Source organism: Mesoplodon densirostris, chromosome 16, assembly GCF_025265405.1.
Source record: "Mesoplodon densirostris isolate mMesDen1 chromosome 16, mMesDen1 primary haplotype, whole genome shotgun sequence".
In the NCBI taxonomy this organism is placed as follows: Eukaryota; Metazoa; Chordata; class Mammalia; order Artiodactyla; family Ziphiidae; genus Mesoplodon; species Mesoplodon densirostris.
Genome location: NC_082676.1, coordinates 44,047,507 through 44,073,069, shown reverse-complemented (window position 1 = coordinate 44,073,069; position 25,563 = coordinate 44,047,507). Strand labels below are relative to the sequence as shown.

The 25,563-nt window shown below is 50.0% G+C and overlaps 1 protein-coding gene across 1 annotated transcript; it reads left to right on the top strand.

Moving 5' to 3' along the window:
• ITGAD (integrin subunit alpha D) lies at positions 1-25,563 on the top strand. The gene is made up of 30 exons (XM_060077790.1): positions 1-46; positions 1,817-1,922; positions 3,906-4,009; positions 4,145-4,215; positions 4,341-4,455; positions 7,655-7,785; positions 8,544-8,689; positions 11,340-11,493; positions 11,593-11,743; positions 11,947-12,020; positions 13,308-13,437; positions 13,548-13,690; positions 13,841-13,981; positions 14,070-14,279; positions 14,960-15,090; positions 15,210-15,367; positions 16,367-16,521; positions 16,783-16,914; positions 18,189-18,262; positions 18,498-18,639; positions 20,459-20,572; positions 20,684-20,763; positions 20,872-20,955; positions 23,550-23,628; positions 23,788-23,895; positions 24,002-24,079; positions 24,276-24,389; positions 24,512-24,613; positions 24,877-24,987; positions 25,450-25,563. Exons 1-30 carry the CDS (start codon positions 1-3, stop codon positions 25,561-25,563), a joined length of 3,498 nt encoding a protein of 1,165 aa, XP_059933773.1.

Genomic DNA, 25,563 nt, shown 5'->3' with positions numbered 1-25,563 from the left:
ATGCACTGCTCGGGGATGGCCTTTGGAGTTGTGCTGCTCCTGGCTGGTGAGTGGGGTTCCTCAAGGCTGGGAGAAGCCCTGTGGTGGGGTCTTGTTCAGCTCTCAGGAGGAGCTGAGGGAAGGGGAGAGGCCTGGTATCCAGTCTGGCTTGGAGGGAGGAATGGCCTGAAATCTGGGGAGGGGCGGGAGCTGAGCAAAGCTGAGGGAAGTGGGCTCATGAGTTACGCTTGGGTGGAGGATGAGCTGCTCTCCACCTTTCCCATGGCCCCCCTCCCTCCCGTGCGCGCCCTGGAGTGGGTGCTGTGAGTGAAGGGAGTCTGCCCCAGCGCCCCTGGGAGGGGAAGCCATGAGGCAGCGGAAGACTTTGGACAGCACCTCCTTGGCCCTGCATGTCCCCCAAGTCTTGATTTCAGGCAGGCTGTCCCACTGCTGCCAAGAGAACAGTCCAGAAGTTGACAACAGTATCAGGACCACATTCGTGTGTCATTTAAAAAATCACTTGGGTGTCAGTTGAAAATCAGATTTCACCCCCAAATCCCGATTTCCAGCTTTTCTTGAGAAATGAGAAGGTCTGGCTGCTCTGGGTACCTGAGCCTGGGAATGACTACCCCACTTGATTCCCTGGTGCTCATACCACCATCCCCAACTTCACTCTTTGATGTCACCTGCCCGGCTTCTGAGGCACCTGGGTCTGAGTGCCTTGGTATCCTGTTACTTGTCAGATCACAGGGGCCACTTTCAGGAACAGAATCACCCTTTGTGAGGAAGACATAGGATGTGAGGCTCCCCTGCGTGTGGCTGCAGCAGGGTCCCAGCATCCTAAACATCTAGCCTCTTCCCAGAACCCCAGGGTTCAGGTGTCTGGACCCTCCCTGTCACTGCCTGGCCTGGTGCCTGACCTCCTTAAAGCTTCCCTACTCTTGGGGTTGGAGTCAACTCCTCAATCCAGAGACAGCTGGGCCTTCTAGGAGGAATGTGGAGGAATGGGGAGGGCTTTTTCCAAACCGCCCCCCCCCCACCGCCGCAATTGCTTGCAGGAAAAAGCTCTTGAAATGTAGGGGGTCTTCCCTGAGGCTTTCTAGCTTAGCCTTTGGGAAGGGGGACGTTGATGAGTCAAGGTTGGTGAGAGTGAATTAGATTCCTGGCTGTGCCAGTGACTTGCTGTGCAGTTCAAATACTAAAGTCACCTGCTAAGGGCCAGGCACTGTCCCAGGCACCAAGACAAGAGAGATGTAGTAGTCCTTGCCCTCCTAGAGCTTGGCACCAGGGACGGGGACATGGAGAACACATAATGACAAATAATTAATCTCAGAATTCTAAGTCTGTTCCCCAATCTGGATCTTAGGGTCTCTGCGTAACGAGAAGATGGGGCACGACAGTTTTTAAGTGGATGACCTGGGGGCAGTCCCAATATCCCTGGTGTAATTATTAATGGTGCCCCTTCCACTCTCAGAAGATCCCAGTTTAGACAGTAAATGTACGGTCACTTTATCTTTAAAGAACATTCCTGATCTAAGCTATCAGGAGGTGACTGGCCTAATTTCAGATTGTGGATGTATTTGAAGTGTCCATGAGGGGACATTTCTCTGGATGGTTGCCCGTTGCACTGTGATTTGACTATTTTTGATGGAGGGTGAGAGATGGGAACCACACAGAAGGCAACCAGGAAACAAAGAAGGAAAGAATGCCCTTCTCCTGGGCAGGTGGGGAACCAAGGCTATGTGGGGTGGGTATCAAGACCCCAAGAAGTCAGGGGTCCAGAGGAGAAGGGGCTTCTCTGACTGTCCCTTTCACCTCCCCTGCCCGAATTCCTCAGTCCTGGCTTCTTATCATGGATTCAACTTGGATGTGGAGGAGCCCATGGTCTTCCAAGAGGATGGAGCCAGCTTTGGGCAGAGCGTGGTCCAGTTTGGCAGATCTAGGTAGGCTCCGCCCACTTCCCCAGCTCCACCCCCTTGGCCTGCAGGCAGGTGGCTGCATGTGGCAGCCCAGGAGGTTCCCTGGAGGAAGGGCAGCATGGGCGAGAAGCCTGTACATGACACCACTGACTACTGACCCCTGGCATGAGCTGGGCAAGGACAGGGTCAGCCGTGCCCAGCCTGCCCAGTCCTTAAGGGTCTGTGCTGGCCCTGTGAGGATCCCCGTGCATGAAGGAGTGTGACACCAAATAGCAAATAGGAAACACCAGGACAGGCAGAGAGGGAGGCACTGCAGAAGAAAGGGGGAAAAACTTTCCAAGAACAAGAGACCCCGCAGTTTTATTTTGCACTGGGACCAGCAAATTATGTACCTGCCCTGCCTCCAGAAGTGCACATTCTTGGGTCCCAGAGACAGGGACCCAAGGAGTTGAAGTCACAGTGTGATGCAAGCATAACCAAAGTCTGGGAGGCAGAAAAAGGGAGACCTCAAACCCAGGAGGGAATTCCAGGAAGACTTCACAGAGGAGGTGGCATTGGCAATGAGCCTGAGAGCACAGGACAGTTCACTTGGCCAAGAGGGAGCACACAGAAGTCACTGAGTTCTAAATGTACATCCCTCCTCCTTCCTCACCCTGCTGGCAGGCTGGGAATGTGGAAGCAAGTGCCAGGCGCCAGAGTTTTATTTTTTCTTTGTTCGTTTGTGTTGAAATATAACACAGAGACTGAAATGCACAAATCCAAAATCCAACTCAATGAATTTTTCTTATGTGTGTACCCAGGTAAACACCACCTAGATCAAGATGTAGAACCTCTCCAGGCCCCTCTCGCCTGGGTTCCCTTGGGACTCTCCTGATCACACAACACTGAACAAATCCAGAGAGAACCTCTGTCCCACTTACCATCACCACCAATTTGTGTTGGGGCCCTATTTTTTTTTTTAAATGAATATAAAACTCTTGATTGACCGCTGTTCACCAGTATTTACAGTAAAGTAAATCATATATATTGGATGATATTCTGATTGCTACAAAGTTACTGTTTTTCCTCGTTTCTGCTGAGTTGTTACCCAAATACGAGAAGAGTGAGCCCACGTCTAAGGAATGAGGTGAAGAAAAACATGCAGATAAATAGTCTAAGACTAAAAGTTTATTCACGCATTTGTGCCAGCAGGTCCCAAACGGCTACATCTCCAGCCATCTGATTCAGTTTCATCCTCAAGCCTTAGACAAACAGGGATTTCAGGTTTCCATAAAGAAATGGCTCTCTAGAAGGAATCTTTAAATGACAATTTAACAAGACTTGCTTGGCTAATTAGTTAAAGTACACTAGTATTTGTCTAGTTTCCTCATCTGAGTAGCGAGGTTGTTGGTAGTGAGAACATTTTTCCAAATTAAAAAATTCTCTCCTTTCAAGGAATTTTGCAAATAAATGGTTGCATTTATATGACTGCAGATATAGATGTGGCTTCTGATACAGCTGCTTAAAATGGTCCAATTTAAATTGTTTATCTTATATTTAAATTGTCCATTTAATTACAGAATTATCTATTTGGTTTCAAAAGCTTCGGGACATTTTTCCATTTTTTCTATTTGAGGCGACCTATTTCTTGGGTGGCTCAGAATGATGGCTCCAAGGGAAAAAATTGCACTGACCTGTGGTTAGGAAATGCTGTTTTTGTTCTGAATAGTATTATTTTGGGTGAATGTTAAAACACACACACACACACAACCCCCCAAACCATTTGTATACACAAACACACATATATTTATGTATACACACACACATACACAAATAAATAAACAAAAAGCCCAGCACGGCCTTTCAGCATACGTGGGTTAGACTCGGGCCCTGATTTTTAATAGCCTCACACGTGGCAGAAGCCAAGAGCTCCCCTCATGAAGTCTCACTTCCCCGTGACACTTCTTCACCCGAAGCGCCTTGTGCCCCAACCCCTCCTGTGACTGTCTGTCCTGGTTGTGCCTCCAGACTCGTGGTGGGAGCCCCCCTGGAGGTGGTCGCAGTCAACAAAACAGGACGTTTGTACGACTGCCTGGCTGCCACCGGCTTGTGTCAGCCCATCTTGCTGAATAGTGAGTGACTCGCCCCAGGAATCAGGGCCTTCAACCCTCCTACACCAGACCGCCCCCTCCTCAGCCTCCTGCTCAGACTGTCCCCCCAAACGAGGGTGTGCCCTTGAGTGTGACCCTGTGTGTCTGACCTCTCAGCACCCCCAGAGGCCGTGAACACGTCCTTGGGCCTGTCCCTGGTGGCCTCCACCGATCTCTCCTGGCTGCTGGTGAGTGTTTCTGGGTGCCAGGAGGGTCTCAAGGGAAGAACAGGGGCCAGAGGAGGCTGGGGCTAGGCGAGAAGGAGGGGAACTGTTCTGGGGGCCCCCTCGCCCACACAGGCCTCTGTCCCCAGGCCTGCGGCCCGACCATGCACAGAGCCTGTGGGGAGAACATGTATGCAAAAGGCGTTTGCCTCCTGCTGGGCTCCCACCTGCAGATCATCCAGACAGTCCCCGCCACCCTGCCAGGTAGGTCCCCTAGAGATAGCAGTTCCGTGTGGAGCACGTGCTGGCACTGCTCATGCGTGCAGAGCATGAAGCCTGGGTCTCGGCCTCTTGGGCCTCCTGTGTGCAGGCCCCTTCCCAGAGGCCTCGGCAAGCACAGGAGGGGCTGGGAGCATGGTCTGGCCTGGCAGGAGGGGTAGCTCATGGCAGGAGCCCTAAGCCAGCCAAGCGGTAATGGCTCTGATGGGGCAGGAGGGAGTCCAGCTCTTGCAGGAGGCATGAGGACCCTACATTTGCCAACAGGTACAGGGATGCCTCCTGGTTTCCAGAGGAAGGGCCTTGGGGGGGTGAAAGTGTGTGGTGAGGACGATAGATCCAAGAATCCAAGAGGGAAGCAGTCCTGGGTCATTCACTGCTGAACTGCCAGGACCCCCCCAGACTCACTCTTCCCCTTCCAAGGGGAGCAAATGACCTGGCCATGGGGAGTGTGAGGCACAGTTTTGCAGCACTGATGTCATCCACAGAGAATGGTGACTGGAGGCCTTGCCGTGGCTTCTCTCTGAAAGTCTGTCTTTACAAGTTCATCTTCTGTGTCCTTGGGCAAGTGGCTTCTTTCCCTGGGCCTTAGTTTCCTCATTGGTAAAATGGAGCTTAATAATCGAGGTGGCTATTAGGATTAAAAAATTTAATACACATAAAGTGCTTAGACTCCTTTCTGGCACATGTATGTGATCGCCATTATGACTGATTTTCTAGCTGAAGACCATGTATTCCGTCTAGGAGGAAGATACAGATAAACTGCCCCATCTTGGCATCAGAGAGAATAATGGGCCCCAAATGAGATCCAGGGACCACTCAAGGCATGATTTAGACCAGAGAAACCATGATGCCAGCCTTGGTGGGCTTTTAGCAGAAAGTAAAACAGCAGCAGAAAGAGCCCCCAGACCAAATTGTGAGAGCAGAGTCTATAGAGGGGACAGAGAGAGTGGAAAAGACTCTTGTGGGTACCATACCCCACCTGGGATGTCTGTGCAGCCAGACATTTACTAGATGGTAAATGTCTTTTCCTAGATGTTTCTGGGGCTCATGAGGTGGGATGCCTGATCAAAATGGGACACAGATGTGTAAAACTGGTCCAGACGAGGCAGGTTTGAATAGATTTGGCAGGACTGTGTGCCAGGCAGTACTGCGTACTGGGTTCCGGGTGTGCATCACCTTATAGCATCCTCTCAAGATCCCTGTGGAGGCCAGGATGATCCCCATTTTATAGAGAAAACTGAGGCTCAGAGAGGTGAGTTTCCACTTTAGGAAGTGGCGGAGCCCAGAGCTTGAGCCAACCTTGCCTGATTGGCTCAGTTCTTTTTCAGAAGGCCATTCAGCTACAGCCAGCTGCCTGCTTTGGGAAGCCCAGTGGATGCAATAAAAGAAGCAAGAAACAGAAGTAACATTGCGAGGGTGCTGGCCCCAGGCCTAGTCTGAGAGAGCATGTGAGGGTGGTTTTGTGATGCAGCTAAAAATGTGGGCCCAAGTATAAGACGTGGTGGCAGGGAACGCCAGCTGTTGGGGACAGATCAAGGGTGAGAAGGGGAGCACCTGAGGGCTTCTCAGCCTGCTGTGTCGGTGGCTGGATTTCCTGGTCTTCAAGGAAGCAGGGAGGGAAGTGATCTTCCATTTCTTCTGGGCATTGGTGATGTTGGTTGAGTAGGGGGGATGGGTGAGGAGTGAGGAGATGGGAGAAGGCATTTTTGCTTCAGTGCCCTGAGGCAGGGTACCATGGCTCAGCATCACACCTCAGAGCTGTGGTGGTCTGATCTCCCAGCACCCTGGGACCAACACAGGATGTGGGGTGCCGGTGGAGGCATCAACCGGGCTTTGCATGCAGGCCACAAGCCCCTACGTAAGTCTGGGGACAACCTGAAATGTTTTATTTGTTCATTTACGTATGATGTGTCTTTCCATTATGGTGTGGACTCCACAAGGGCAGGGACGAGATCTTTTTTAAAGCTATGGTCTTTAATCAGACTTCCCCAGAGATAGACTCTGAGGCTCACCTGGGAATGTTCTCGGGAGCAACCCTTATGAGAGTGTGAGGGAAGCAGGACTTGGCAGATGGAGAGGATGCACTGTGAGAGGCCTCAGCTGCCCCACGGAGAGCTCAGAGCATGGTCAGATATGTGTTGCCCGCAGGAGCAGGAGGTGACCTTGGGCAAGGCACCTCCTTTTTTTTTTTTTTTTTTTTTTTTTTTGCAGTAGGCGGGCCTCTCAGCGTTGTGGTCCCTCCTGCTGCAGAGCACAGGCTCCGGACGTGCAGGCTCAGCGGCCATGGCTCACGGGCCTAGCCGCTCTGCGGCATGTGGGATCTTCCCGGACCGGGGCACGAACCTGTGTCCCCTGCATCGGCAGGCGGACTCTCAACCACTGTGCCACCAGGGAAGCCCCAGCACCTCCCTTTTGAGTCGGGTGACACTTAGGGAGGAACTCTGCTGGGAGCCATCAACAGCCAACTTCCTGCAGCTGGGAATGAGTACCTCCATCCTGATGGGGGACAGGTCTTGGTGGCACATTTTAGCACCCGCTGCAGGTGTGTCCTTGGGCCTAGAACAATGCCTGGCATGTGGTGATGATGGTGATAACAGCTACCCCTTATGGGGTGCCAGGCCCTGTCTTAAGTACTTTATGTACATATTCATTCTTTTTATCTTTGCAATAATCCCATGTGGTAGGCACTACTATTACCCATTTTACAGATGGGGAAAACTGAAGCCCAGTGAAGTTATGTAACTTGCCTGCATTCACCACTAAGAGGTGGGCAGAAGTGGGATTCGAGCCCAGGCATGCTGGCTCCAGGATGCACATTCTGAACCACTTCGCTAAATTGCCTTCCACTGTGCCCCACAGTATCCCTGGTGGTGTATTCAATAAATATTTGTTGACTAAATGAGTGAGGAACCCACCCGGGCCCCACCCTCTACTTCTTCCTCCCCTTTTGTAGGCCTTGTGGAAGGAGGGGAGCAACAGGGATTCTGCTGAAGGGAGAAGGGGCTTGGGCAACAGATTTGGACCTCCTCAGTGGAGGGTGTCAGAAACTGGGTGGGCCAGGGGGCCTTGGCATCCCTACGCCAAGGATGGCCCCCTGGCTCTGTGGAGCAGAAAGGGTTTCTGGATCCCAGGAAGTGGCTGGGACCTGCCCATGCATTTCTGATTCCTCCCTCTCTCTCTGCAGAGTGTCCAAATCAAGAGATAGACGTTGTTTTCCTGATTGATGGCTCTGGCAGCATTGACCGAAATGACTTTAAACGGATGAAGAACTTTGTCAGAGCTGTGATGGACCAGTTCAAGGCCACTGACACACTGGTGAAGGCTGGGCCCCTGAGGCCTGGGGATTGGGATCAGGGAGGGTCTACCTTTGGGAAGGCCAACCTGGGAGGGGCCCTGGCATCGCTGGGGGCTGGCTCAGTGGACTTGTGCCATGAGGAGGCCAGGGTCCAAGGTCAAGGTATGGTCCCAGTGCAGGGCCGATTTGAGCCCTAACCTGAGGAGGTACCCCCATCACATGTACTATGTCCCCACATGCCACAGGAAATACAATGTTTTTGCCGTTTAAATACATTGAAAGGATTATCAAATCATCTTACTGTGAAATTTGACTGAAGGTAACTTGGTCAAATGATGATTTCTTTATTATGTTTTCCATGTAACTCACAATTTCTTTATCTTATTTTATTTCCCAGTAATCAGTGTGTGTGTGTGTGTACGTATATATATATATATATACATATATATATATACATATATATATATAAATTCTTGAGAAGCAAGGAAATATAACCTACAAATTGATTTCATTATTATAAATTTTTTAAAAAAAATCTAAGTTTAACAAATACTGTGGTTGGCAAGGCTATTCTTTGTAAACTATGAAAGAAACATTATTTGGTTTTGATTTTCCAGTTTTCTTTTGGGGCCATTTATTTTTTTCTGGGTCTCAGTATATATTTGTCGGGCCTCAAAACCACATGGAACATGGTTTGTAAATACAAAATTATTCCAAAATAAAAAACTTCTTAAAAAACAACTCCTGAGCCCCAGGGCCCTCTTCTTGGCCTTCACAGTTCTCGCTGATGCAATACTCAAACCTTCTGAGGACCCACTTCACCTTCAGCCAATTTCAGACCAGCCGGAGCCCTCAGAGCCTGGTGGATCCCATCGTCCAACTGAGTGGCCTGACGTTCACAGCCACAGGCATCCAGACAGTGGTGTAAGCTCCGCCCCATGCTGCCTGGGAATGACCTGCTACCTCACTGCTACCACCTGCTGGGTCTGCACAGCCCTTCTTAGAGGCTGAGGGAGGCTCTGGGAAAAGGGGCTCACAGGGGAGCGAGGGGGCTGCTGGCAGAGTCCTCCCTGGAGTGTTTCTGGTCCAATCGCTCATTGTGATCCCCTGATCTAGGGCGGGACTCCTCTGCAGCGTGTTTCCCCTTTGCCTGGCTTTGGCTTGGCTGGACCCTGAGCCCACCTGGGCTTTGCTTCTCGGTTCCCATCCTGGCTCTCCGCTAGCTACCTGGGCCACCCTTGGAGTTACTGACTCTTTCTAAGTCTCAGGAAACTGTCCAATGAGGAAAAACTCACAACTTGGTTATAAGGATTAAGCGAGATAACATGAGTGAGGTGTTTCCGCACAAGAAGTGCGAGAGAAATGGTTGGGGATTTTCTCCAAAAAACGGTGCAGCTCCTCTTTACCTTCCTGGAAGGGACTCAGGAATTATTGCCAAGTGTCTTCTTTGTGCCTTTCTCTCCACTCAGCTCCCTTCATCCCTGCATCCTCTCATCCCTCATCCATTCAAGTCTCTATGTACCATGTGCCTGCCCAGCACTGGGGGCTAGGTGGTCCAGGAAGAAAATGGCTTAGGTGGTGGGACCACAGTGGAATGTGTGGTTCCCATTGGAAAACACTGGGTAGAATGTCTGGGATCCTTGACTTCCTGCACACCTTTGGGCACTGCCCTGGGGATGGTGCTGGAGAAATATTGAAAAAGGGATGATCTGTCCAAAGGCACTCTCTTTACTTTTGGGTGGCTTTTCTGCCTTGAACACTGACCTGTTGGGACTGGACAACCAGGAAGAAAACCTCTGTCCCTTGAGTTGAAAGTCACACAGGAGGGGCATCTTTCCCAGTCCCTAAAGCTCCTCCCAGCAGTGGGCGATGGGGTGGTTCTCATCAACATCCATCCTCTCCCATCACCTCCCTGCTCCCTAGAGCCAAGCCCAGCTCTGCCACTGACTGGGTTGTTGCTGTGTTTTTGTTTTTGTTTTTTCCTTTTAGAAGTTTCATTACAAAAAAGACAAAAAGGCAATAACACTAAGGAAAGTTTTGGAAAAAAAAAAAAGAAGCATTACCTACAGTTTCTCTAGCCAACCATCTCACAGTATTTTGGCAACAAGAAAGAATAAGTACAAATGAATAAATAAATCCTACTCTCAAAAAGCACAGTGTCGGGCTTCCCTGGTGGCGTGGTGGTTGAGAGTCCGCCTGCCAATGCAGGGGACACGAGTTCGTGCCCTGGTCCGGGAGGATCTCACATGCCGCAGAGCGGCTGGGCCCGTGAGCCATGGCCGCTGAGCCTGCGCGTCCGGAGCCTGTGCTCTGCAATGGGAGAGGCCACAGCAGTGAGAGGCCCGCGTACCGCAAAAAAAAAAAAAAAAAGCACAGTGTCATTTCCATCCTTGTCTTTATTTAGACATATTTTATATAGTCACAATCAGGGCAGAAACTATTTTCATACTGCCATTTTTTTCCATCTGTTACATAAACCTGTTCCATGCTTCTTTACAGCTTTTATTGTTTTCCTTTGAAATGGCTGTGTAGTTTTCCACCAAGGGGCTGGGTCATGATTTGCTAAACCCCTTCCCTAACACGAGACATTTAGGTTGCTTCAGTATTATATTTGGCATGTGTATGTTATTTGGTGCATATGGGTGTGTGTGTGTTTATTCTGAGTTTGTAGAACTTCATGAACATATATGTTACATTTTTAATCATTTAATCATATGTTTAATTTTTAATCATTCGTAATAGCTACCATAGAATTAATGCTTACCTATAGGCCAGTCACTGTTGGAAAAGCTTCACCTCATTTGACCCTCAGAATAACCTGATACTATTTGTCTCAGTTATTTACTGCTGCCTGACAAACCACTCCCAAATTTAGTGGCTTAAATGACACCCCTTTTGTTACTACTTTTTATGATCCTGGGGCTCAGCTCTTCTCAGGTGGGGTCTCTCATGTGGTTGTGGCCATGTGGCATCTGAGGCTGGACTATGAGAGCTTCATTCACATGGCTGCTGCCTTGGCAGGATTGGCTGGAAGGCTGGGCTCAGCTGGGATGGCTGGGCCTCTCTCTTCATGTGGCTGCTCCATGGGGTGCCTCTAACAGGTTGACTAGACTTCTCTCATGGCGGCTCAGGGCTCTGCAAAGTGCAAAAGCTACCAAGGTTTCTTAGGCCCATAACTGGCACAGGGTCACTTCTGCTGCATGCTGCTGATTAAAGGGAGTCACAGGCCAGGTTCAATACGGGTGGCTCACTGGGGGCCATCTTTGGAGACCAGCTATGGCACAATTATTGCTCTCATCTTGCATGGAGAGAAGCAAAGGCACAGAGAGGTGAAGTAACTTGCCTTGTTGCCTCCTGGGAATGAGGTTCTGTAGTGGATGGAACTTTAGCAACAAGGAATATGAGTACCTTTGTTCTCAGTCTCACTAATTATTGTCAGTATGTATCCATGTCTTAACATACCTGAGTCTCAGGGTGCCAGGACTCCCCAGTCTTTCCAGAGGAGCTTCTAGTGCTGCAAATGATTTCCTCCCAGAATCTCAGTAGAGTCACCCCACCTTTTCTTCCTCGATAGGAAAGAACTATTTCACAGTAAGAATGGGGCCCGTAAAACTGCCAAGAAGATCCTCATTGTCATCACAGATGGGCAGAAATATAAAGACCCCCTGAAATACAGCGATGTCATCCCCCAGGCAGACAGAGCCAACATCATCCGCTATGCCATTGGGGTACGTCCCCTTCCTCATGGCTCCCCCAGACTCAGCCTGCACCTCCCCCAGGCAGAAGGGCTGGCGGGCTCCTCCTCCTCAGCTGCCTCTCTGCCACAGGTGGGAGATGCTTTCCAGGATCCCACTGCCAGGCAGGAGCTGAACATCATTGGCTCAGTGCCTTCGGAGGACCACGTGTTCAAGGTGGACAACTTTGTGGCACTCAGCAACATCCAGAAGCAGCTGCAGGAGAAGATCTTTGCAGTCGAGGGTAAATGGGAAGTGACCTTGGGTCTCGGAATTGAAAGAGTCGTGACCCAGTTGTGCCCCTCAGTCCTGAAGGTTCATCCCGGCTCATACCTCACCCCAAATTGTTCCCCAGAACCCAAGCCCCAGACCTCATTCTCCTCTTTCTGCTCTGAATCTTCATGGTCTCAAGGTCTCCGGGAGCCTGACTGACCTGTTTCCCCACAGGAACGCAGTCAAAGAAAAGTAGCTCCTTCCAGCACGAGATGTCTCAAGAAGGCTTCAGTTCCATCCTCACAACGGTGAGTGGAGTGTGTGCTTGATTAACGAGTATCAGGCACCAGCCCTGTGTTGGGAGCTGGGAACCAGAATAAACAAGAACGCAGACCTTGTCCTCAAGCTCACCACCTAGTCCAGGAGAGACACACAGGCAGTGTATGTAGGTACAGAGAACAGGATAGGGGAGGTTCCTGCTCTCCTGGATCGCATAACTAGTGGGAGGAGGTGACAAACAACAAACAAATGAAAGACTTTCAGATTGTGCTAAGCATTGGGATAGAGAAAGAGAGGTGTCAGAGGAGGCCTAAGGAGTAACAGCTGAAGCTGAATGATGAGAAAGGGTGAGGCCTGGAAACATACGGTGACAGATTGCTCCAGGTAGAGGAAAAAGCAAGTGCAAAGGTCCTGAGTCAGGAACAAGGTTACTGCACTAGAGAGATAGAAGGGCCAGCACAGCTGGAGCAGAGTGAGCTAGGGGCAGCATGGAGAGAGGGTGGGAGAGATGGGAAAGACCAGCCCATGCAGACCAAAGAAGTGACAATATAGACACACAATTGTCTGAAAGTAGATGTGTGTTCAAAATATCCAGAGGGATTTGCTTCAGAATAATTTTGAGGGCAATTGAGGGGGACGTAGACGTGGAACAAGGTTTGTCATGAGTTAATCACTGACGCTGGGTCACGGGTTCTTATGGGTTCATTATACATTTCTTTCGACTTTTGTATATGTCCTAAATTAGCCATAATCAGAAGTTTGAAAAGGCAATAGGCATTCAGAGGAGGAAATGCCAATCGCTCCCTGAGGGAGCCAAGGAAGACCTCGCAGAGGTGGCTTAGAGGTTGACTCTTCCAGAGAGATGAGCTGCGTCCCAGAAAGAGGAGACAGGAGTGTCCAGGCCAGAGGCTTGGTGTATTTTGGAACAGAGTGTCACTCCACAGGCTCGATTGGGAAGGATCCTAAATGCCACCCTCAGGAGCTTGGGGACAGTGAGCCACCTTGGTTTGTCAGCAGGATGGTGGCTGCACGTTTGGGTTGGAAGAAACCCAACTCTGGGGCAGTAGATGAAACAGAGGAAAGCAAGCTAGGAGGCAGGAAGGGCAGTGGGTGAGAGGCGCTGGGGTGACCGTGATGGCGGCAGTGGGGACGGACTGAGAGATGTAGGAATCAGGGACACGGAGGCTGCTGGTGAGAGCTAGGGGAGAGCAAAGAGAATTCCACACGATGGGTGGAACCATTGGCAGCCATTGCTTCGGAATAGGCTATCCTCTTCTTCTTCCCACCTGCTCAGCCCTGGAATCCTTTCCTCCCAGGATGGACCAGTTCTGGGGGCTGTGGGGAGCTTCAGCTGGTCTGGAGGTGCCTTCCTGTACCCCCCAAATAGGAGCCCCACCTTCATCAACATGTCTCAGGAGCACGCGGACATGAGTGACTCTTACCTGGGTGAGGCAAGGCTGTGGTCGGAGGGCCGGGCGGGAGACGGGCTGCCTGGGAAGAGCAGGGGCCCGTGGGTGGGGAGTGGAAGCCTCTGTGCTGAGGCCTGGTCCCCCTAGGTTACTCCACAGAGCTGGCCGTTTGGAAGGGGGTACACAGCCTGGTCCTGGGGGCCCCCCGCCATCAGCACACCGGGAAGGTTGTCATCTTCACCCAGGTGTCCGGGCAATGGAGGCCGAAGGCTGAAGTCACAGGGACACAGGTTGGGTGTGGAGGAGGCTCTCCAGGGGCAGAGAGGGAGATGAAGGGGATGCGGGGCCCAGCAGGGAGGGGCTGGTATCTGGGGGGAGGCGGGACCTGGCCCAGAGCGGGTGCAGGGGTAGGCAGGATGACTCCACGCTCTGCCCTCCAGATCGGCTCCTACTTCGGGGGCTCCCTCAGCTCCGTGGACGTGGACAGAGATGGCAACTCCGACCTGGTCCTCATCGGGGCCCCCCATTACTATGAGCAGAGCCGGGGGGGCCAGGTGTCCGTGTGCCCCTTTCCCCGCGGGGTGAGTGGCTGATGAGACCCGGGCTGGGTGGGGTCTGGGTGTGGAGGGGTCGCCTGGGGTGGGACCTGACACTGTTTTTGTTCTGCAGAGGGCTAAGTGGCAGTGTGGTGCTGTCCTGCGAGGGGAGCAAGGCCACCCCTGGGGCCGCTTTGGGGCAGCTCTGACGGTTCTGGGGGATGTGAACGGGGACAGGCTGACGGACGTGGCCATCGGGGCCCCGGGAGAGCAGGAGAACCGGGGTGCTGTCTACCTGTTTCACGGAACCTCGGGACTGGGGATCAGCCCCGCCCACAGCCAGGTGAGGCCCCTCTGCCTTCAGCCTCTTCTGTTCACCTCCTCCCCCTCCCCCCTGTCGTCAATTCACCTGATGCCGCCACCTGTCACTGGCCTCGGCAGTGACCATTCCCTTCCTCCTTTTAGTGGTTTAATTCCCCCAGGCCCAGCTAAGCACAAATTCTCTTTTCTCTCCTTTGACTCCAGACTTCAAACTGTGTGGGCAGCTTAGTAGTTAAGAGAGCACAGGCCCCAGGTCAAATGCCTGACCAGCCCTGTGAGCTGCGTGGCCTCAGGCAAGTGACCGATTTAGCCTCTGTGAGCCTTGGTTTCCTTCTATGAAAGGATGAGCAAATTCTATTGGCTTCTTGTAAAGATAACTCAGTGAGAGCACTAAGCACTCCATTCCTCAAATATTTATGAATGAACATACGTAATTTATGAATCAACGTGTAAACGATGAATAAATGAATCTATTATGCTCCCATCATTATGCTTTGATTTTGTCATTAACCTGCACCTTCGTGGTCCTCATTGGACCAAAAGTGTTCCCCTCTCTGCCTGTGGACTGTGGGATCCTCACTTTGCTTGCTCTCCACTCCTCCCCGCTCTTCAACTTCTCTACTCAGTGTCCTTTCCAAATCTTCTCCAACCTTTCCAATCCCCTTTCCTTGACTTGCACTTCTTTTGTCCTTCCCTGACCAGCGGATTGCAGGCTCCCAGCTCTCTCCCAGGCTCCAATATTTTGGGCGTTCACTGAGCGGAGGTCAGGACCTCACCCAGGATGGACTGGTGGACCTGGCCATTGGGGCCCAGGGACACGTGCTGCTGCTCAGGTGACAACTCCCTTACTCCCCCCTTGCCTGCCCCTTGTGTCTGATTCACTAAGCTGCCCCCTCCCTTGTTCTCCTTCTGGGGGCCAGAGGCCCATCCTCAGCCCCTCATGCACCCTCAGGAGCTTGCCGGTGCTGAATGTGGAGGTGGCTATGAGATTCACGCCGCCGGAGGTGACAAAGTCTGTGTACCAGTGCTGGGAAGAGCTGCCCACCGCCCTGGAAGCTGGGGACGCCACAGTCTGTCTTACTATCCACAAAAGCTCACAGGACCAGCTAGGTGAGTTTCCTCCTGGTAGACCCAGACCCTCACTGTCCCCGAGAGGCCCCCAGCCCTATATCCTCAGGACGGAATGAGCTCAGGAACCCAAATCTCACCTCCATGTCCACCCAGCTATCCTCCTCCCTCTCTCTTCCCACACCTGGGCCTCTAGGTTCTGTCTCCAGGACACATCTGAGGTCTGCCCTCTCCACCGCCTTCCTCAAGGACATGGCTTCTCCTTCCCACCCACTCTGAGATGTGCCCAGGGCTATTCTTGCACGCCCCCTCCACTCTCCACAGGGAACTACAGCGATTGGTCCTAAACACTGCTTAACACCCCTCAACCACCCCCTTCTTGCATTTATAAAGACCAGAAGTTTTGCCCACAATGACCCTATGATTTGGTCCCTCTCTGCCTTTCTAGCCTCACCTTGTCCCCTTCCCCCCTACGCCATACACATTTTTTTTTTTTTTTGGCCTGGCCACATGGCTTGCGGGATCTCACTTCCCCCATCAGGAATTGAACCCAGGCCCTCAGCAGAGAAAGTGCAGAGTCCTAACCACTGGACCTCCAGGGAACTCCTTTTTAATTAATGTGCCAACCTCCCTCTCCCTTCTGGTCTTAGCCACTATTCCCAGAGTCTGGGATTTTCCCCTCCCTGCTTTTCACCTGACTCCTGTTCATCCTCCAGGTCGGAGCTCAGACAAGGCCCATCCAGGAAAAGCATCTCTGACCCCCAGTCTGAGTTAACAAGCCCTCCTGGGTACCACTGAGGATCCCACCCTTGCATGGATCTCGCTGTGATGTTATGTCCTACGTACTGGTCTCTGTTTCTAGGCTGTGAGCTTATGAGGGCAGGGACCATAATTCTCCACCTTCCCCACACGTATCCCCAGCACCTGGTACAGTTCATGGCCCACAGAAAGTGCTCAGCAAGTCTTTATTGCATGAAACAATGAAAACAGAACATTTGCGCTTCTCTCACTTTCTGTCTTCCATTCCCCCTTCTGCTTCAGGTGACGTCCGAAGCTCTGTCGTGTACGATCTGGCATTGGACCCAGGTCGTCTGATTTCTCGTGCCATTTTTGGTGAGACCAAGAACTGGACTTTGACCCGAAGAAAAACCCTAGGGCTGGGAGAGCACTGTGACACCATGAAGCTGCTTCTACCAGTGAGGACGTTGGGTTCTGGGAAAGGGAGAGGGAGGAAGGAGTCCAAGGCTAGCCTCTGGCATCTCCACTCCCTGCTGAGTGAGATGGGAAGGGTGGGAGCCTGCAGCTGGAGAGGGGAAAGTTGGGCCTGGGGAACCTGGCTCCACAGCGTGGATGGGGTGCTGTCTGGACAGCGGGGCATGGATGCAGTGGAGGAGAAGCTCGAGTAGTAGTAGCAAGTAAGGAGGAGAGCGAGTTCTTGAATGCCCCTTCTCCCTCAGGACTGTGTGGAGGACGTGGCGAACCCCATCATCCTGCGACTCAACTTCTCCCTGGTTGGGGAGCCCATCTCCTCATCTCAGAACCTACGCCCTGTGCTGGCTGTGGACTCGCAGGACCGCTTCACTGCTTCTGTGAGTCTTCCAATGAAGTCCCGGGGATGTGCTGACTTTCACTGTGTCTCCATGTGCTTAAGAGCCTATGGTGGCTCCCAGCAACCACTTCAAATCTAAAATGCTTCCACCCAGTTCCCACAGCCCTGCCCAGCTTGGATTCCTACACACATCCCAGCTGGTTATCCACTTCACCCCAACATAAACTCTGGTTCTCATTCTGCAGACCCTTCCCAACTTTTCTCATTTCTATCTCTGTGCCTTTGTCCATGTCATCTTCCTTTCTTCCTTCCTTCCTTCCTTCCTTCCTCCCTCCCTTCCTTCCTTCCTTCCCTTCCTTCCTTCCTTCCTTCCCTTCCTTCCTTCTTTCCCTCCTTCCTTCCTTTCCTCCCTTCCTTCCTTCCCTTCCTTCCTTCCTTCCCTTCCTTCCTTCCTTCCCTTCCTTCCTTCCCTTCCTTCCTTCTTTCCCTCCTTCCTTCCTTCCTTCCTTCCTTCCCTTCCTTCCTTCTTTCCCTCCTTCCTTCTTTCCTTCCCTTCCTTCCCTCCTCCCTTCCTTCCTTCTTTCCTTCCTTCCTTCCATTTTCACATTACAATTCCCTTATTCTTTCAGAGGAGGCACTGTCAAGTGATCATAGGTACCTGGAACTGCTCATAGCATTCCTAGTAAGGGCACATAATAAACAGATTAAGACACTGTTTGGCAGTTGATTTTTATATCCTTCCCACATGCCATATTTCTTCTTTGGAAAACGTTGCCTTCTCCCCACCTCAAAGATCTCCTCTAGTCCCCAAAGCCCCAGTCTGATCTCCCTCTCTTTTGAACACTACACTCAGCATCTGTCACCTCTTCTCTGGCCTCCTGTTGTGTCATGGTGATGTCATGCCAAATATCAGGTGAGTGGACTCATAGCAATCTGTGTCTACTTCTGTGGCTCCTTTGGTATTGAAGGTTCCTTGAGTGCAAGAACCATGTCTAATTCACCTGTAGTTCCCACCTTTCCTGACCCAGAACCTGTCCCATTATTGACAACCTATAATGTTTGTTGAATGGTTGTTCCAGTGTGAGTTGGATTTGACTCCTCAGCTAAGCTTTCTGTTCCTTGAAGCCAAGGATCTTGTCCTATCTTCCCTTTATATTCTAACTGCCCCTCCCTCATTACCCTACTTGCCAGTGTTTAGCACAGGTGCTGGGTGCAGGGTGGGTGCTAATACTCAATGTCGATGAGTGCTCCTAATGAGGGGATTGGAGATGGATTAAGACATGGATGGGAAGAGAATATTCTGTTTTGCTGCAGCTCCCCTTTGAGAAGAACTGTGGGCAAGATCACCTCTGCGAAGGGGACCTGAGTGTCAGCCTCAGCTTCTCAGGGTGAGTGAGCTCTATCTACTTTCATAGCCAGACACTCAAGCTTTTGGGTCTCCCATCCTCATAGGATAAGAAGTCCTTATGTTTCCCTTTGGCTCTCCTTCTAACAAAGAAATGCTTTTGATTGGAAGGTTATCAGCCTGTAGCTCATGAGTTCCCACAGCCCTGGCCCTACCCCTGATTCAATTCCAATCTACTTCCTTGAGTCTCTGTCCCACTCTTGTCCTTCCTCGTTCAGCCTGCAGACCCTGGTGGTGGGGAGCTCCCTGGAGCTCAATGTGACAGTGACCGTGTGGAATGAGGGTGAGGATTCCTATGGAACTGTGATCAGCTTCTACTATCCAGCAGGGCTGTCCTATCGACGAGTGTTAAGAATCCAGGTAAACAGCTCCCTTGGGCTCTAGTGGCTGGGACCTTTCTCCTGCTCTGGGTTATAATAGATTCCTCTTAATTTCTTCTATAATGAAATATAAACACACACACACACACAAGTGCATAAGGCATATGTATAGTTTAATGACTAACTATTAAGCAAAAGTCTATGCAGTTAACATCCAGGTCAAGAAATAAAGCACTGCTAGCACCTCCAGAAGCCCTTTCACTATGTGCCTTTCCTCATCCTAATCTCACACTCTTCCCAAAGGTAATCACTATTCTGACTTTGCAATGATCAATTCCTTGTATTTCTTTATAGTTTTACCACCCATAAATACATCTCTAGATAATGCTGTTGGGTTTTGCCAATATTTGAACTTTATATGAATGGAGACATGTTGTATGCTCCTTTTTTCCTGCAAGTTTTAAATTATAGTTGATTTACAATCTTATATTAGTTTCAGGTGTACGACATAGTGATTCAATATTTTATACATTATACTCCATTTAAAATTATTATAAAATATTGGCTATATTCCCTGTGCTGTATAATATATCCTTGTATGTTATTTATTTTATACACAGTAGTTTGTACCTCTTAAACCACGACCTGTATCTTGCTCCTGCCCCGCTTCTTCTCCCCACTGGTAACCACTAGTTTATTCTCTAGATCTGTGAGTCTGTTTCTGTTTTGTTATATTCATTCATTTGTTTCATTTTTTAGATTCCAAATATAAGTGATAACAATGTTGTATGTTTTGTGTCTTTCTTCTTTTCTTCAATATTATGCTTGTGAAATTCATCCATGTTGTTGCTTGTGGCTATGGAATATTTTCACTGCTATTTAGAATCCCTTTGCATGACTAAATCACAATTTATTTACCCATCCGATGATCGATGGTCATTTGAGTTGTTTTGATTTTGGCCATGACTATTCTTGAACATGTATCCTGGTGCCCCTACACATAATATTTGGAAAGTATATACCACATGTGGAATTGTTGGATCATTGGCTGTGTGTATCTTCAATTTTACTAAGTAAAACCAAACCATTTTCACCTATTTACACTTCCATCAGCAACGTATGAGAGTTCCTGTGGCTTTACATCTACCCCAACACTTGGCATTGTCAGACTTTTAAATTTTTGTTGATCTGGTGGGTGAGTAACGATATTTCTTGCAGTTTTAATTTGTATTTCTCTAATGAGGTTGAGCAACTCTTCATTTGGACTTCTTGGTTGTTTGGATTTCTTCTTTTAGGAAGTGCCTGTCCAACTCTTTTTCTTAATTTTCTACTGAGTTGTCCATTTTTTCTCTTTGAGTTGTAAGATCTCTTTGCATATTCTGGTTACTCGTCCTCTTCCAGTTATATGTGTTCAAATATCTTTTCCATTCCTACTGCTTGTCTTTTCAGTCTCTTTATAGCGTCTTTTAATAAATAGATGGTCTAAATTTGGTTGTGGTTGATTTTTATCAAAATTTTCCTTTGTATTTGTGTTTTATGTGTGTATCATGTTTAAGAAATATATCCCTACTCCAAGGTTATATATAAAGACATTCCCTTATATTATCTTCTAAAATATTTCTAATTTTGCCTTTTCACATTTGAGTCTTTAATCCAGTCAGGATTTATTCTAATGTATGGAGTGAGGTAGGGATCCAGTATTTGTTTGTTTGTTTGTTTCGTATGGGCCAATTTTCCCAGGACCATTTACTTAAAACTTGTCATTTCCCCTACTGCTTTGCAATGCCACCACTCTTATACATCAAGCCCATATATACATGTGGGTAAATTTTTAAAAATTCATTCTCCTCCTCTGGAAGCAACCCCATCAGCGTCCCCTGCGCCTGGCATGTGAGGCAGTGCCCACTGGGAATGAGGGCCTGAGGAGCAGCAGCTGTAGCATCAACCACCCCATCTTCCAAGAGGGCACTAAGGTCAGAGCTTCCCCCAATCCTCATCACTCTTCTCCCTCGTCCTGGCCCATTTCCTTCCCTCACTCCACCATGGCCTTCCCTATCCCCAACCCTTCTTTCTTCCTCCCTCAGGCCACCTTCATAGTCACATTTGATGTCTCCTACAAGGCCACCCTGGGAGACAAGTTGCTTTTGAGGGCCAATGCAAACAGGTGAGCCCCGGCCACATATGGTGTGTCCCTTCCTCTCCTTTTTCATGCCCCAGCCAGAAACTCCTCTCCTGGATTCCTTCCCAACCAGTCACCCCTCTCTCCCTCCAGTGAAAATAATAAGCCTACATCCAACAACACTACCTTCCAGCTGGAGCTCCCAGTGAAATATGCTGTCTACACAGTGATCAGCAGGTACTTAATCCCTGGCCCTCCCCTTGGACCTTCCCCCAAGCCTAGTACCTCCCCCTGCAGGCCAGCCTGCTCTTTTGAGGATGGGTATCTAAGCTAGCCACTCTGATTCCCCACATGGCGATTCTTGTGACCAGCCATATATTTATACCATAGCACCATATCCCACAATTCTTGGTTCTTCTCTGACGAACTGACCTGCTGGTGGGACACACATACCTTGTCACCACTGTGTATCCTCTTCTCTCTCTCCAAGATACAGGCTTCTTTAACATGAAGCCAATTCCAGCCTTTGTGCTAAACACGAATACGCTGAATTGAAGCTACTAGATTAAGACTGAGGCTTTTCTGAGCACTCTGAAGTGGGGAGCTTGTGCCCAACAGGATATGGTCTGTCACCACACAGAGTGAAGAGAAGGTCAGGTTTTCACAAAAGTCAGAGGAGAGCAGAGATGTGAGAAACTGTTGGGACGGTTTTTAAGAGCCCAGGGCTCAGCAGGCTACAGGAAAGGCAACTGTAGGGCTGCTGCTCTGGGTTCTAAAGGTTGGGGAAGGGGCCAGGCTGGGAGCAGGACAAGGAGCCCCACCCACCTGGCTAAATTCCAGAGGCTTTAGAGTTGATCAGAAGCTTATAATATTGCCATGGGACAGAGTTTGCTGCTGCTGCTGCTGTGCTAATTTTTAGGGGAACTAGAGAGGGGGTTCAGGCAGTGTCATTGCCCTTCCAAATTCCATGTGTGAATTTCCCCTTCTATCCGTGGGAAAACACTGAAATTTACAATAAGAGCTTACAGTCATACGATATGCCAGGCCTTGTTTTAAGCACTTTACAGGTATTTACATTTATTTAACCACTCTATTAGCTCTGTGATATTGTAAATTTATTTATTTATTTTTGGCTGTGTTGGGTCTTCGTTGCTGCACACGGGCTCCCTCTAGTTGCGGCGAGCGGGGGCTACTCTTCGTTGCAGAGCGCGGGCTTCTTACTGCGGTGGCTTCTAATGTTGCGGAGCACAGGGCCCAGGCACGCGGGCTTCAGTAGCTGTGGCACGTGGGCTCAGTAGTGGTGGCTCGCAGGCTCTAGAGCGCTGGCTCAGTAGTTGTGGTGCACGGGCTTAACTGCTCCGCGGCATGTGGGATCCTCCTGGACCAGGGCTCGAACCCGTGTCCCCTGCACTGGCAGGCGGATTCTTAACCACTGCACCACCAGGGAAGTCCCGATATAGTTATTGTTATACACCTTTTTGCCAACAAGGAAGTCCAGAGGTTTTTACCCCTGTCATTCAGCTGGTAAGTGGCAGAACAAGGAATCAAACCCAGGTGGTTTGGCTCCAGAGCTGTGCCCATGGCCATATACTACATGCTTCTCCAAGGATTGGAGAAGCTGAGTGATTTACTCAAATTTGAAAAGAGGTTTAGAACTGGAAGATTTTAAGGTGGGAAAACTGAAGCAGAGAGAGAAAGGGGTAGGATGGGGAGCAGCGAGGAAGGCTAGTATACTAAGTGGAAAAATAGATTTTAATATTCATGGCACTGCTACAAACCTCATCACAAGTCTGTTACAGGAATTATTGTTAGCATCTCCGTTTTCAAGAGGAAAAAACTACAGGGGACCAGAGAGGTTAAGGAATTTGCCTTAAGTTACTCAGGTAGGAAGCGGTGGACCTGAGATGTGAACCCAGGTGGTCTGGCCTATATGCTTAATCACCAAGCTGACAATCACATTGGTGGGAAAACTGCGGGGCCCATGGAGTTTCTGTAGGGCTGGCCTGGCTTCTGTACTACTAGTTACTGGTGAAACCTGCAGGTCCCTCTGCTTGTTTGCCTGATTCCACTGAGCCCTTAGATGTTAAACCCTGGGAAGACAGGGATTATGGTTTATTAACAGTTGAATCTCTAGAGTCAAGCACACAGCCTGGCAGATGATGAATGTTGACTAAAGGAGGCCATGGATGGATGGACGGATGGATGGATGGATGGAAAGAAAGCCACCTGCAGCCTGGGACATTTATGTCCACTCTGTGGGCTTGTGTCCACACACCATCTTTCCTCCCAATTACTTAACTGTCCCAGGAGAGCTGGATCTATTTTCTTCATTCCCATTATGGAAGGGCTTGCACCCCATCTCCAGGCCTTGGTTCCCTCAAGTCCCCTTAGGTTTATTTGCTCTGGCAGCTGCCTCTGCAAGCATTATGGGAGGCCAACCGTGTACCTAGTAGAGAAAGCAATGGGAACGGCTTTTTCCCATGGGAAATGTTCAGCCATCATGAGAGGTCATGTTCAGGTTGGGACTTTAAGTGAAAATTTCCAGAAGGGGAGTGGGTAAGGACATTCCAAGCAGGAAAAAAAAGAGCTTGAGCAAAGTCATGGGGAGAGGAAAGGGCCGGGGTCTCAAGGGACAAGCTAGCAGTTCTGCAGGATGAGGGAAAAGGCCACGAAGGAGAGGAGCTGAAGCTGAGGCTGCACAGTCACAGGGGGACCATCATCTCTCCCCTGGGTCATCTGCTGGGCCCAACAGAGGCCTCAGCAGCAGGCTGGTGTGCAACTGAGGATGGTCCCAGGTGTGTTTTTCACCAACAAGCCCTCTCTCTCTCCAGGCAGGAAGAATCCACCAAGTACTTCAAATTTTCAGCTTCTGACCAGAAGAGCAGAAAAGAAGCCGAGCATCGATATCGTGTGAGAGGCCAGGGAATATCCACGTCTGTCCCTCCCATGTGAACGTAGGAAGCTGGTGGGCAAGGATGGAGAGGAGTCGAGGGCTGAAGCCAGGAAAGGGGGAGGGGGATTTGGGATGCTCCAGGGACCACAGTAATGTTTTGTCTCTATTTTCTGCAGGTGAATAACCTGAGTCAGAGAGATCTGGCCATCAGCATTCATTTCTGGGTCCCAGTCCTGCTGAAAGGTGTGGCTGTGTGGGACGTGGCTATGGTGGCCCCTTCACAGGTGCCTGCCTGCCTTCTGTCACTCTCCAGGGTCTGATCGCACGGTGCCTCACACCCTCTCACCAGTGGACTGTGGATCATTCTATGGCATTCCTCTCTCTTCCTAGAGTCTCCCCTGTGTGTCAGAGAGGGAACCTCCCCAGCAACCTGACTTCCAGACCCAGATTCCAAGCAGTCTCGTGCTGGTGAGAAAGATCCCAGCACCGTTGAATGAGCTAGGAGCTGGGGGATCCAGGGAAATGTACTGTTAGCTGTATCACCATGTTTACGTTCTGTGATTGTCCATCTATTCCCCACCCCAAATATGATAGATTTCATTTTCTCTTGTGGTTCCTCCTTAAGTGAAGACCCTCCTCAGTTTCATTCCTCTCCTGTCCCCAGGACTGCTCCATTGCTGACTGCCTGAGGTTCCACTGTGACATCCCCTCCTTCCACGTCCAGGAGGAACTTGACTTTATTCTGAAGGGCAACCTCAGCTTTGGTTGGGCCAGCCAGGTGTGTCCCTTCCCAGACTCAGGTGGGGCCTGATGTGTCTGTGCTCACCTCAAGCCAGGGTGTTTCTCTAACCCCGAGCCCTCCCCAGAGCTAGTTCCCAGCCCTCCCCTTCTTTTTTGCAGACTTTGCAGAAGAAGACATTGGTCGTGAGTGTGGCTGAAATCATTTTCAACAGATCCGTGTATTCCCAGCTTCAAGGACAGGAGGCATTTTTGAGAGCCCAGGTAGTGACCATGTGGTAGGCAGTGACCAGGCTGATCAGAGGGCTCCTGATGCTAAATCTGTGATGCTGGGTGGGGGGCTTGCAAGCCTGGAGGGAGGAAGGATGGAGGTCCCTAGGCAGGCAACTGTTCCTAAGCCCATGAGTGCTTCTGTATCTCACCCCTTGGAGCAGAGCCTGATGAAGAAAGGGAGGGAGTTAAAGATTGGGAAACTGGGAGGAGTCTGGAACAGCAAGAGGCCTGATACTTTCTGATCCCCAAATCAGGTGGAGATGGTGCTAGAAGAGTATGAGGTCTATAACCCTATCCCCCTCATTGTGGGCAGCTCTGTGGGAGGACTGCTGCTTCTGGCTCTCATCACAGCTACACTGTACAAGGTGAGTGCTTTCATCTCACTCTTGACACCACCAGCATCCAGCCCTGGCCCTCCCACAGACAGGATGGTATAGCAGGAAAAACTCAGACAGTGAAGCCAGGCAGGTCCGGGTACACATTTTGGCTCTTACTTGCTGTATAATGTCAGGCAAGTTGCTCAACCTCTCTGAGGCTCTTTCATCATTTTCGAAATGAAATAATGCCTACATCATAGAGTGACTGAAATGAGACAAACATGAGGCCAGGGTATGCAGAATCTTTGCTTTTCTGCTATGGATGATGTGTACAGCTACTGAGCTGGGCACAGAGAAGACACTCAGTATGTGATATATGTTGTTCACATAAGTGTTCTGGCACACAAATACAAGTCAGTTTGGTTTCCTTCTTCTGTCTCAGCTTCTTCCTACTCCCAACTTCCTACCCTGCCCTCTGATCCAGATTTTCTGATTTATTTCCCCTCATAGTGTGGCTTCTTCAAACGTCAATACAAAGAAATGATGGGTGACAACACTGAAGACAGTGCCACATTCAATGGGGAGTATCTCAGCTGTGAGGCCCCCAATCAACCTTTGTCCTAA

What these genes read in the sequence shown, in the direction of transcription:
- ITGAD (XM_060077790.1), top strand. Translation starts at nt 1, where the DNA reads ATGCACTGCTCGGGGATGGCCTTTGGAGTTGTGCTGCTCCTGGCTG. An exon ending in CCGATCTCTCCTGGCTGCTG is followed by an intron (nt 4,216 to 4,340) that starts GTGAGTGTTTCT and finishes CTCTGTCCCCAG; the next exon opens with GCCTGCGGCCCGACCATGCA. An exon ending in ACAGGCATCCAGACAGTGGT is followed by an intron (nt 8,690 to 11,339) that starts GTAAGCTCCGCC and finishes CTTCCTCGATAG; the next exon opens with GAAAGAACTATTTCACAGTA.